The sequence below is a fragment of the Stegodyphus dumicola genome, chromosome X1, assembly GCF_044657685.1.
Source record: "Stegodyphus dumicola isolate Sdum_Otavi_A_Nest chromosome X1, ASM4465768v1".
Lineage (NCBI taxonomy): Eukaryota > Metazoa > Arthropoda > Arachnida > Araneae > Eresidae > Stegodyphus > Stegodyphus dumicola.
This window is the reverse complement of record NC_140780.1, coordinates 253517200-253530896: the sequence shown is the minus strand read 5'-3', so window position 1 is coordinate 253530896 and position 13697 is coordinate 253517200. Positions and strand designations below refer to the sequence as shown.

The 13697-nt window shown below is 33.6% G+C and overlaps 1 protein-coding gene across 1 annotated transcript in view; it reads right to left on the bottom strand.

Moving 5' to 3' along the window:
- mRpL23 (mitochondrial ribosomal protein L23) overlaps positions 1-11867 on the bottom strand; it is a 31627-nt gene extending 19760 nt beyond the window's left edge. Inside the window, exon 1 of the mRNA XM_035367502.2 lies at positions 11710-11867. Within this exon, the coding sequence (XP_035223393.1) occupies positions 11710-11723 (14 nt within the window). The 5' untranslated portion in view covers positions 11724-11867. The remainder of the gene's footprint in view (positions 1-11709) is intronic.
- Positions 11868-13697: the final 1830 nt, after the last annotated feature.

The following is a 13697-nucleotide window of genomic DNA, read 5'->3' as shown; positions in this document are numbered from 1 at the left end:
TCGTCACATAAATTCATAAAAGTGAGTCAAAAATATCCTCCATAACGCAAGTATCCTCTGTGTTCGACGACACGCATTTCCTTCCTACAAACAGGACACTTATGGCTACTAAGTAAACCTTCATTTACACACCAGTAATATATATGCTTTTTTCCCAAATCGTACAGAAATTCAAATTAATCTTACCACATTCAGCCATTTTACCATGTAAAACACAAAATAATCAATGCACATCTTAACCAACACACACACAAACCCTTACAAATCTTTTTACCATCAATCAAATTCACCATAATCACGCACCAATTATGTTATAATAGGGTTTCCATAATATTCAACTACTCAGGTTACCATAAATAAACAACTTGGCGATAATCTAAGGGGCACCCTTAAATCTACTCCAACCCACATAATGAACTGAAACCTCGAAAAGAAAAAATACAGAATGATTTAACATATTTTTAATTTTCAAAAAAGCAATAAATAAGTAAGTTATTTTATGAAATATTCTATATAATTCATATCAATGACATCCGCTATACTAAAAATATTTAGAGGAGAGGCCTATATGAGCGTTTTGTCTTGGACGTCCAGTTTTATAAATCTGGCTCAGGGCATTAGTGGATTTTAGATGAACGGATTTTCAATCTTCTAGTACGCATCTTCAGAAAATTCAGTACTTACGTATTATCACATTAGCTGCAAAAGTTGGCTGAAAGTTGGTGGAGATTCTGTCAAATCTGCACCAAGTGCTCTTGTGGAATTCTGAAGGAATTAATGCCTTTTTAATTCAATAAACAATCAATATTCAAAACGCTTCCTTTCTGCACTTTGCAAAAAGATCGTTGTGCTTTCATCTATTTCTACTATTTTGTTAGAGCCGATTTTACTGGCAGTACTGTTTAGAATGTTAAGAGTCAGGGGCGTAGCTAGAGGGAGCAAGGGGAGACATCTGTCCCCGGGCGCAGAATCCAAGGGGCGCCAAATTGATGTTACGACATTTTAGAATTAAATGTTTTCCATCGTTGGCAAGCAGTAGGGGGCGCGAAATCTTCAGTTGCCCTTGGGTGCTGAAAACCCTAGCTACGACTCTGTTAAGAGTACAAACTTCTATAGTTCCAACGTATTACTGTTTAGCTGACTATATTCAACTGGCCACATATTGTCCATTAATACAGTACAAAGTCCGTAATCCGGATGCCCATTATCCAGAATGATCTATAATCCGGACCTCAAAGCCACAAACTTTTTTTTTGTATGCTTTACGCACGTGCGTAAAGAATGCGCATACATGACGTGCCATAACACCTTGGTTCTGTACTCATATTTGGTATAGCCCGTGCTTTATTTTGCGTGTTAGTACTTGAATAACCCTTACACATGGCAATTAAATATTCGGAGAGGGATTTAACAGGATTCAAGTGTCGGTTAAGTTCAGACGTAGTCTAAATGAACTGCATTCTACTTAGCAAAATATTACTTGCGTAATCAAAACAGTTTGGCTTAATGATTTGTTTCTCTAACCATTTCGAAATCTGTTTATCAATTTCGTGCTGCTCTGCAGGGGGGGGACGTCGCAGCACGCAATGAACTGGAAGTTGATCTGACAGCACTATCCTCATCTTCAGGGCAGATGTTTCTATTTTATTTGGCTTATAATTCTTTATTAAATGTAGTATTTCATCTTGATGTACTCCATCTTTGATATGATTTAAATCAATTTCCTCGTCATTATAAATATCACATATACACATTAAATAGTTCTCTGATTCCAATTTTCTAATTTCGACTATGCGTAATGTATGCTTTACGCATGCACGCGTTGAAAGAAATATTTAATAAAGTAAACAAATAAATATTAAGCTTTTTTTTTTTTGTAAAATTTGATACCCTTTAGATCATAATTGCTCTTTATTTCATAAATTACGATTTCAGATTTTTAACTGTATAACTTCTGCATGCCATCTTACCAGATTTTAAATTGATGATCTATAACCCGGAAAAAAACCCTAATCCGGAATCGCCGAAGTCCCAACGAGTCCGGATTACGGACTTTGTACTGTACACATTTTTTCAGGGTAAGATCCCATAACTTACACTGAAAAAATACACTACTTACTGTTATGTAGAACTACTTACTGTTCTGAAGAAGACAGATTTTAAATTTTAATCATTCTTTATTTTTTTTTTAAAAAAAAGGCACAAAAAATACAGCAAAAAGTTTATTTACATTCTTGTTAGAGTTGAAAGTGCACTTGCATTGTTACATCAAATTTATCCATAATTAATCCTAAATCGTACCGATTAGAAACATTTTCATGACTGACAGCATAACATGCAAGTTTCATATAATATATATGTAAGATAAAAAAATATGAAAGCAAACTTCTAAATTTATTCACTATAACCTCTTTCATTTTTTATTTCATTTGGGAACTTCATCTATCTGTCCTAAAAATACAGCTTAATTCTAAACCGTGTCATTAAAATTAATCATGCAATCTTACATAACCCTTAATGCAGATGCCTCTTGACCAATCACCGATGTAAACCAAAACAAAAAAAATTGAAACTTTCGACTCCCTCCCTTTTTTCTATGAACTGATACGTCACTTTTGCTTGTGCTTTCGTCTTGGCCAGACGTCTGTCTGCAATCATGTGTGTGCTGCTACTTTCGCTTCTATGCCAATAACATCAAAAATTGTAAATGTTCTTTAATAGGCATGAATGCAGTGCCAAGTGGATTATGGCCACAGTGAATTTAAATAAATAAAAAGAATTTAATCCGGCTCGACTGCTCCTTCTTCAAAATGGATGGATGTTCTAAGCATCAAGTATCTACGCAATCAACATTTCTGCGCACAGTGCTTCCAAAATTTGTGCTATCATTACATATACAGTACAAAGTCTGAAATCCGGAATGATCTAAAATCCGGACCTCAAAGCCACCAACATTTTTTTTTATTACTATTAATGCTTTATGCATGCGCATTTGATTTTTTTCCATAATAAAACATGCGGCGATTTTCACTTAAAAATTCCAATTCTTAATTTCAATTAGGCACTAAATAAAATACCTCATTACGGAAAAACAATCATGTAAACATAAATTTGTGAGATTAATAATTTGGCTCCGTAGTTGAGTATCTGCTTGGGATACATCTTAAACCAAACATTCACCTATTTTATATCCCTGATGCCAACCCATTATTTATTATATTATGCTTTCATCACCACATATTTATCAATACATGACAGCTTCAGTAATAACTCATGCTGTGATGTCTAAACTTTTTTTACATTAGTAATTGAATAACAAGAGTATGGCAATCTTTTATGCTAACATTACGCTTGGCAATGATTACAGATTTTTAAATGCTCTAAGAAATGTTGACGAGGAAAAATTCAACAAAAATTTCTTTTCATATGCTAAAAATAGATTTTGTTAATGACCAAAAGGCCAAAAGATTGCATTTAGTGCTATTTTAATTAAGAATAACTGATATGTTATTCACCATAAACCCAGAAGCGGTGGCAGAATATGTCGGCACCGAGCAGCAAAATTAAGGGATGAGAGGTTTTTATGATTTAGGGAAAGCACTGAGATCCAAAGTTTAGGCACAGTGAAAATTTAGAACTTAGGAAAGCACTTTGTAGCAGAATTAGGGACCCATAGAGACTGCACCAGGTGGTATCAAGTGCTGGCCCTAGATAAAACATTAAGCATATGTGGGAGTTTATTTATTTAGGACTCAAATTAGTTTGAAGCATGTGCAAGAAATAAACGTAGGTACAGTAAATAACTAAACTAATACAAGTTGGGCTTAATTCAGTACACAATAGGAGCAAGACACAATTTAGCATAACAACTTGGCTTTCGTGGCCAATCTTGTGACACACAGCCAATAATGTATAACGAATGCTATTAAGTGAGGCTAAAATTATGTCTACTGATTCTAAGGCACTTCAATTAATGTAGCACACTGCATTGCTCCCTGATCTTATAATTTGATTCAGCTTATTATTTTTTGCAGACTGTTATTATTACGGAAATTTTATAAAAACTAAGCTTGAACTTTCAATTATGTCGAAAAGAGTTTCTAATTCTGGAGTTGCCAAACGATCTACAAAGCGAAACCATGTTTTGATGTCCATTAGACAAGAAGTGGAATTGCTGAAAAAATGGATAAAGGCATATCAGTCTCAAAATTATGTGAGTAGTATGGCATTGGAAAGTCCACTGTATATGACACAAGAAAAAAGAAAAAGGAACTTTCTGAATTTTTTGTGGAAGCATCTTAAACAACTTACATTGAAAGAAATGTTTAATAAAGAAAACAAATAAATATTAAGCTTCTTTTTGTAAATGTTGATACCCTTTAGATCATAATTGCTCTTTATTTCATAAATTACTGTTTCATATTTTTAATTTTATAATTTCTGCATGCCATCTTACCAGATTTAAATTGATGATCTATTATCCGGAAAAATCCCAAATCTGGAATCGCAGAAGTCCCGACTAGTCCGGATTTGGGACTTTGTGCTGTATAAACTTAAAAGAAAGAAGCTTCAAAAATCCACATGATCCCACAATTTGACAGGATCTTTACCAAATTTCACAGTCAACAGGGGAAAAAGTAAGTACCAATTCATATATTAGTTCTGAATATTTGTAACTTACCTTTGGCCCACCAGCGGCCGAGCGGTAAAGTCGCTGAACACTGGTAGTTTCGGTCCGAGGTTCGAATCCCGCGAACGGGCTGGCTGCATGGGCGTTTTCGTGGTTTTCCCCATGTGTAACGTGTATACGAGCCAGTTTCCCTTAGAAAGTCCTCCACGAAAGGCATCCCTCCCCTTAGACAGATAGCCCTAGTGTGCTTTGCCATAATTAAATACACCAACACCACACCACTTACCTCTAATTAAAATCAAATAATCAAGGACAATATTATTACAAAATCCAGTAATGATATTCTTAAAGCAATTCAAATGCTCTTCAATTTTATTCTTCATACATTTCCATTTAACATTAACTTTCCAGAGTCTGCTTTGATGTAATCTTCTTTCAGCTTATTTTCAGTAAAAAGGGGAATTTTCGCAGAATACCGAAAACAAATACTGCTTTTTATTAATGCTTTCATGTGTTGTTTCACAAGATGTCATTTTTTGTGATGGTTAAAAAATCATGGTACTCTTTGGTCACAAGGCTCCGTATAAAATTGACTATAGAAGTGCTACATGTGATAACATGTTTTATTTCACCTCACAAGTCACTATGCAATGACATTGTTACAAATAAGCAGTAAGAATTAACGGTACTTTTCCGTCTCACCGGCGCAAATCTCGCCAAGCAGACTTTATTGACGACAACACACAGTATACCCATAAAAAATTTGGTACTTATGTGTTAACGCAACCAGGCCAAAATTCGCATAAATCGCCAAATTTGGCGACCCTACTTACGGCAACCCTACGTTCGTTATTCGGATTGCTGGAAAGGATACAATACAAGTGAGTTCGAAAATGCTAGATTTCTGCATGGAACTGTTAATCACAAATATAACTTTGTGGATCCCAACACGGGCGTTCACACACAACATGTAGAGCGCATGTGGGGTTCAGCCAAATGGCGCAACAAAAAACAGAGAGGAACAGCCCGTCATCATCTTGACTCATACCTTATCGAATTTATATGGCGCCAAGCTCAAGCTGTTAATAGCGAAGATGGTTTTCAATCAGCGCTAAAAGCAATAGCCAAAAGATTTCCGCCGAAAAAATAATTCTGCAACTTATTCAAATTCGAAACCGGAAGGGTTTAATTGCTATTTTATATTTTAAAACAAAATAATATAAAAAACTGTATTAAAAATTATTTGTAATTAATAAATGTACATTTTCTTTCTATTCATACTTTTTTACTCAAACTTACAAATCGCACCAACCTGGTTGCGATAATACGTAAGTACCAAAAATTTTAACAAATGTTAGGTCTAAGAAATTTTTATTTTAAAAGCATAGACATTTTAATATTGTATAAAATTTTGTAAAATGACAATAAATAAAGAAAATTTAAGAATTTACTATGCCTTCATGGCACAACATCTCGATTTGGTGTTTCATATCATGTGACCCCAAGTGATCTCATCTCATGTAAACAACGTTACAAAAATCTAATTCTCTCAGTAATTATCTACATTAATTTCAAGTTAAATCTTAATTTGGAATACAAGTTTAAATGCAAGAATTATTTCAATTCGTATGAATAGCTTACTCAGAAATTATGTAAAACTTCTATGTGCTTTGCTTCCCTAGTGCATTCTCATTAGAAATGACGAATTCAACCGTTGACTTTGCGTTTTCTATATTTTTGCCTTCGGGTTAGCGGTATGATTGCATCCTAATTGACTTAATTACCACAAATGGCCTTAGGACATAAAAATTGAACTATCTGATAAAAATTCTATACAATTCTATGACAGTATTGAAAGAAACAATCAATCTGATAAGAAATGGCTGACACTTGTTTTGAAAATGAGATGTAAAAGATTACCAGCGAGGATATTCTGTTTGGCATCGGCTGTACCCTTTTTGGCAACTTTATCACTTGCGGCGGCAAAATGGAAAAAGTACCAAATTAACCATAAGTTTCAGTTATATTTTTGTTGAATTATTGCTTAAAAAAAAGGTTAGTCTATATTTTAGGGTTTCCCTTTGTAATATTTAATAATTTGTAAATGGCAACATTTAATATTTAGTAACTTGTAATTGGCGGCCCACCAGCGGCCGAGCGGTAAAAGTCGCTGAACACTGGTAGTTCGGTCCGAGGTTCGAATCCCGCGAACAGGCTGACTGCATGGGCGTTTTCATGGTTTTCCCCATGTGTAACTTGTATATGAGCCAGTTTCCCTTAGAAAGTACTCTACGAAGGCATCCCTCCCCTTAGGCAGATAGCCCTAGTGTGCTTTGCCATAATTAAATAAACCACACCAAACCAAACCAAACTTGTAATTGCAACACTTTGGATACTGATATGAAAATAGAACAATACTGGTATTGCAGGTCTCTGTAATATTATACACTCTATTACTATAAATAAATAGTTTATAAAAACTAAAAGTGCACCCTCATTATTTTATATGGTGTCAGGAGCATAATAAAAAGGGATTTTCGAAAGAAATGCCATCGAAAGTCCTGCAGTATGGAGAATATTTTTCAGTTTTACTTTTGGGAACTTATGTGGCAACGGCAGTATACAGATTCTAGTTTAGATAATTTTAAATAGTTTTTGTATGCTGTTCAGGAATTCTGTGTCTCACATACCGAAGAAACAGAAACTTTTAAATAAGGTAAGTCGATATTTCCTTTTTGTATTGCGTAGATTACATAACATGTATTTACATTCTTAAGTTATTTCCTTGTTTGATTTAAAATGCAGTTTATCAAGAGTATACATTTTTTTAAGTATTTACATTCTTAAGTTATTTCCTTGTTTGATTTAAAATGCAGTTTATCGAGAGTATACATTTTTTTAAATTATGTTTTATTGCATTATTAACTACAATTTATGGTTGCAATTATTTATTGCAATTAACTACTAACAGTACCATACAATGGGTTTTAAAAAAGTTTCGTGCCATGCAAATATCGTCTGTGCAAATAGTTCGCACTGGCGTGTTTAATTATATTTTATCAAACAATTTTTGGCATTTGAAAGAAAGAGACTTGCTATAGGACATTATGTTTTGAAATTTGTAAAAAATTATCATTAAGTACAAGGTGTCTGAAATGGAACTATAACGCTACCAGATTAGAACCATCATTTACTTTCAGTTATGTTGTAATATGCCAGCTACAGAATGTCACCAAATCATGTGTAGAACTGTAGGTACTAATGTTGCATCATATAATACTGCAAAAGTTTGGTACCGAAAGTTTAAAAAAAAGGACTATGACATTCAAGAAGCAGAACACTCTGGCTGGCCTAACTGATATTGAGAAAAACCCGCCTGCAAGAACTTGCGAAAGAAGATCAGTATGCAATCACTCGAGAGCTTAATCAGACGTTACACGTTAGTGCCATATGCATTAGTTGCTCTATGCATGGCATAAACTTGACGTACAAGTTCAATTCCTGCAGATGAGGACAGACATATTTTGGCCCGCACTAATCTGCTTAAATATCAAAGCAAGGACAAAATTTTGAATCGGATCATCACTTGTTGTGAAAAGTGGATTTACTTCAACAACACAGGCGTAATAAGGGGCTCGTCTGTGTCCAGTGAGCCCATCGGCAGCATCACAAAGTGCAATTTGACTAACAAAAAGATCATGCTTTGTACCTGGTGGGACTGCCATGGTATTATCCACAAAGAGCATCTGGAAAAAAGTAAAACCCTCGATGTACAGCGAGATACTAAGTCAGTATTGGTGCTGCTATCAAGGGAAAATATCAAACTGGGTTCTAGAACAAAAAGGTAGTGTTCCATCAAGATAACATAAGACCACATGTGTCTGCATTCACCGGCTGGACTCTATACAGACTCAAATGGGATCTTCTGCCACACCTACCATATAGCCCCAACATTGGTCCTTCGAACTTCTACCTTTTTTCACACCTGTAGCTACATCTTGGTGGCGCTATCTTCCATTCTGTACAAGACATCTCAAATGAGGTAGATCTGTTTTTTCAGTAAAAGTATACTTTAGGGTACCCCTTAGCGAAACTTGGCGATTTTTTGTGGTACATGAATACCGATTTTGTGCAATTCTTTGACTCGTTATTTTGGCTTGCGAAGCGGCAATTTTTGCGCCGCTACACAAAGCCAAAATAACAAGAAAAACAATTGCACAAACTCGCCATCCATGTACACATCGACTTATTTTCACTTTAAAAAAAAATCCCTGAATTGCACAAAAATGGCACTCCTTTGACTCCTTCATTGTGAATCCCTTTGAATTTATCCATGTACACGGTTGACCTATTTTCACTCATAAAAAAAATCCCGAATTGCACAAAAATGGCATTGTGCACTCTTTTAACTTTATCCATGTACAGGTCGACCTATTTTCACTTTAAAAAAAATCCCAGAATTGCACAAACTTGCATTGCGCACTCCCTTTACTTTGTCCATGTACACATTGATATATTTTCACTTAAAAAGTCAAAGGAGCACCAAATTCTACAAAATAGGCAAACAAAAAATACGTAATCTCAATAAAATACATTTTAAACCAAACAATAAAACATAAAAAAGAAAAACATGTTATACATTTAAGCACTACCAAAAGCAAATATTCACTTACAATGATTTTCGAGTTCGCTTCGTACACCCAGAGCCACGCAAAAATCAAAATATCAATCATACTCAAATGACTTTTTTCAAACCACGTACTCTTTCTGATCGAACACTTCACATAGTGACCATCTGAACCTTTCTTCCTACAAACCCATTCAAATCCATCTAAACGGTTTTTACGTTCGACTAGACGCATATCCTTCCTACATACAGGACATATATAATGGCTACTAAGTAAACCTTCATTTACACACCAGTCAATTAAAGCTCTTTTCCCTTTTCGCTCCAAATCGTACAGAAACTTCAAATTAATCTTACTACATTCGGCCATTCTACCATCTAAAGAATCAAACCAACACACACCACAAAAACGCTTACAAAACATCCCATGATTCAAAATTTCCCAGAATCATGCATCCGATTATGTCACAATAGGGTTTTCATAACATTCAACTTCTCAGGCTACCATAAATGAAACAACAACTTCGCCATAATACAAGGGGTACCTTATAGTCTACTCTACCCATTATTTCACTTGCTGCTACCAAGTTTCTGGGCTGAAGGCTTTGAAAAACTACCATAACATTGGCAGAAAATCATTGATTTGGGTAGTGATTACTACCTATCCTAAAGGTACTGCTTTCATGTTTTTTTTTTTGTTTTGTTTTGTTGTTGTTGTTGTTGTTGTTGTTTCCCTTCCTAACTTTATTAAGAATGTTTTTTTTGCAGAAAACTTTCATTACAGCTAGGTATATGAAAAGATTTTAGCTTTAAAAACGTAAAATGAAGTTGTGTTTAGCTACTATCAAAAACTGCATTGCTATAAAAGATTTTAAATAATACATATATAAGAGCTGATATCAAATTTTTGATTATTTCCTAGGAGATATATAAAATAACAAATAAATAAAAAAGCATATTTATTTAATGCATCAGAAAATCATTTTATAGCTTTCTTTAAAAGAGTTTTACTCTCATATGCAACAGAGACTCTTGAAAAAGAACTTTGTTTCTTTTCAGATTTAGCTTTTAATCCAGTTTTTGTTAGTTTTAGGAGATATGGTAACTGAATCATGACATCTTTTGTTGCCTCTACCTAAAAAAGCAAAAATTATCAATGTTTTGCATTTTAGCTACTTAGTCAACAGTGGGTTTGGAAAGTTTACACAGAATAAAAGCTTAAATTGTGATAGGAGAACCAGCTTTTAAATATCAATCCATATAATAATCTTGCCAAGATTATCCATTATTTCTAATCATTTACTATATATTTTATACACGAATGCAAATAAAGAAGCATACTAAATGTGTGATAGTAAATCATTCAGGTTCCTTCATTAGAGATAAGTTTATTGATACTGGAATTAATAAATTAGCAAACCTTACTTACTGATATTACAGGAATGCTACAAATTTATATTATGATATATTTAGCACAAATAAAAAGTTCACAAAATCATAAGACATAGAAAAGTTATTTGATAATATAAATAACATTGCCATGTAAAAAAAGGTAATGGAATGGTTCCATTAAACAATAAAGAAACTTGATTTAATTTTTACAAATGTAATTTTTCAACTGACATAAATATGGGTGGCAATATTTCAGATTAGAGCTTTATGGGTAAGTGTAATTCTGCTGATTAGAACAGTTTTCGTGAACATGAATCCAGAAACCACAACATTGAAAGTACATTTCAAATTTAGAAGTAACTAGAAGTTTGCTTTACTGTTTTTTAAATGTTTAACATTTGCTGATTTTATACTTCTGTTTATATTCACGGCTGCTGACTTATTCTTTTTCCCATGTCATGTTCCATGCATAGTATATCAATATTATTACGTTTTCGGAGAGTTGTTCGAAACTTGGAAAAGAAACAAAAAAAAAAAAAAAACCCCACTTTGGTTCAATTCGTGTATACTATCATACTAATGACACCAACTGTCGGCGCGAGTTTGATGACTTCATTACAATTTTACACTACTTTTCATGACTAAAATACTACGAGGTGACAGAAAAAAAAATTCATATCATAATATTTGAGGAGTTCCACAAGTTAACAAACTTAACATACATTTAGTTCGCAATATTCAGAGCAGGATAGGCTAGATTTCCCAAAAATTTAAAACACTTTATTCTAAATCAATCGAACTGTTTTAATCCTACGATACCACAATTATTACACGGATATAATGGATCATAAACTCATTTCTGTGAACTTCATCATATAATTAAAAGTTGAATCACATTTAAAAAGGAAATTTTCAACAAAATGCAAGTTTTCTCATTATGACGCTGCTAAAGTACCTGTCGAATACAGAAAAACATGTAATTTATTTATTAAAAGTATAACTCAAGTCATATTCAGAGGCCCGTAGTATTATTTAAATATATTTCATAAATCTAACTTACACTCTAAAAGACATGTTCGAAAATTATTTAAAAAATGAACTCGTACAAAATCACAGTTTTAAAAACCGAATAGGGTCGTCAATACATATTCCTTGGTCAATCCATAAACACTAGAGCTGGAGCAAATCGCATGTATTCGTTACCGAGTAACGGGTACATCGGCTGACTCGAAGTATCGATTCGGTACTCACAAATTCATTTCGTTACTCGCATCTGTCGTATGATGCGGTTTATTCGAGTACGAATGATGCGGTTGCTATTCGAATACGTATGATGCGGTTGCTATGCAAATACGAATGATGCGGTTTCTATGCGAATACGAATGATGCGGTTGCTGTTCGAATACGAATGATATATTTGCTAACAATACCCGTGTGCCACATTTTTCATTGATAATTTCGAATTTTTTTGGTTAACTCATCGGGCAAACTCTTGTTTACGTTATGTGTTTTAGTTGAAATATTGTTTAGTTGTTGATATTTAAGAAAATGATCAATTTTGATAGCGTGAAGCGTTATTTTGTATTTGCTTTTCACATTTAGATATATAGTGCATATTATGTTTGTAATTTGAAAATTTAGATGATTATTAATTTTTTTTCTTGAGCGTGCCATAGGGAGATTTTATTGATTTGAAATATTTATATACTGCACTTAGGTATTGTTTAAATAAGAATATGTAGGTTAATATAAGTTCTTTACTTCCTTGTACGAAATAGAAAGGAAGTAAGTATTGTAATCGAGAAAAATTTTTGGGTATCATATTTCAACGGAAATGTCCATTTTTGAAGATTACAGAATCCATGTGAATTATTTTTTGGATAACGTCTGTACATCCAAACACAATTTTTTTTTTTTTTTTTCCAGAAACGGATTGTTAAATGTAATCCCATTTACTCTAAGCTGATACTTATGACTAATGATTATGACTCTAAGTTGATACTTGAAAGCGATTTTTTCGTGATGTGTAAGTACGTATATATGCATTTCGCATAACTCAAAAACGATTAGTTCTAGAACGTTTAAAGTTTGTATATGGGCCCGTTATAGCATCTAGATGTGCACCTCCCTTTTTATTGCAATCGGTAATACTACGAAACGTAAATATGTATATTTAAATAAATTATAATTAAATGTAAAGTACATATATATATATATCCTTATAATTAAATGTAAAGTACACACATATATATATATAAATATAAAATAAAAGCCAAGTAAGGCGAAAATAAAAGCCTTGATTTTTATTTTATTTATTTATCACTAAGTTACTTGGCTTTTATTATTTTACCAGAGTATAGATAGAAATTTGGTTATGTAGCCTATTCTTCTAAAACTACGTTTCGTCGCTGCCTTCCCCCCACCAATTCCCCTCTTTTTTTTCGGTTTCGGATTATTTGGTTACGGCAATGCACACTAGGGCTATTGCCTAAGGGAAGGGATGCCTTCGTGGAGGACTTTTTAAAGGACACTGGCTCATATGCAAGTTACACATGAAGAAAGCCACGAAAACGACCGTGCAGCCAGCCGTTAGCCGGGAATTGAACCCCGAAACGAACTATTAGTCTTCAGCGACTTTACCGCTCGAGCGCTGGTGGGCTCTTCGCTGTTTTCAAAATAGGTGTTCACTTTACGATAAAGCAAGCACCTGTTTTCTTCAATTAAAACAGGTTAGACGATGACTCTTACTACTTCATTCTCACTTAGCTTTTGATTTCTAATATTGATTCAATATTTTCTGTAGACATTCTGATTAGAATAATGGATTTCAAACATGTGCAAAAGGTGTGTATCTGAATGTAATTAGGTTTTTATAACATAGGGCCCATTTTATTAATTTATAAAACAATATTATCGCTGTTTAGAACCACATTATCGCTGTTTTGAAAGAAAGCAAAAATGTGACAAATGTATAATGAACATTAATATACATGCTTTACTAGAAATTCACCCTTTCGTCATTAGCGGTTCTGATGAAAGGAATGGGGA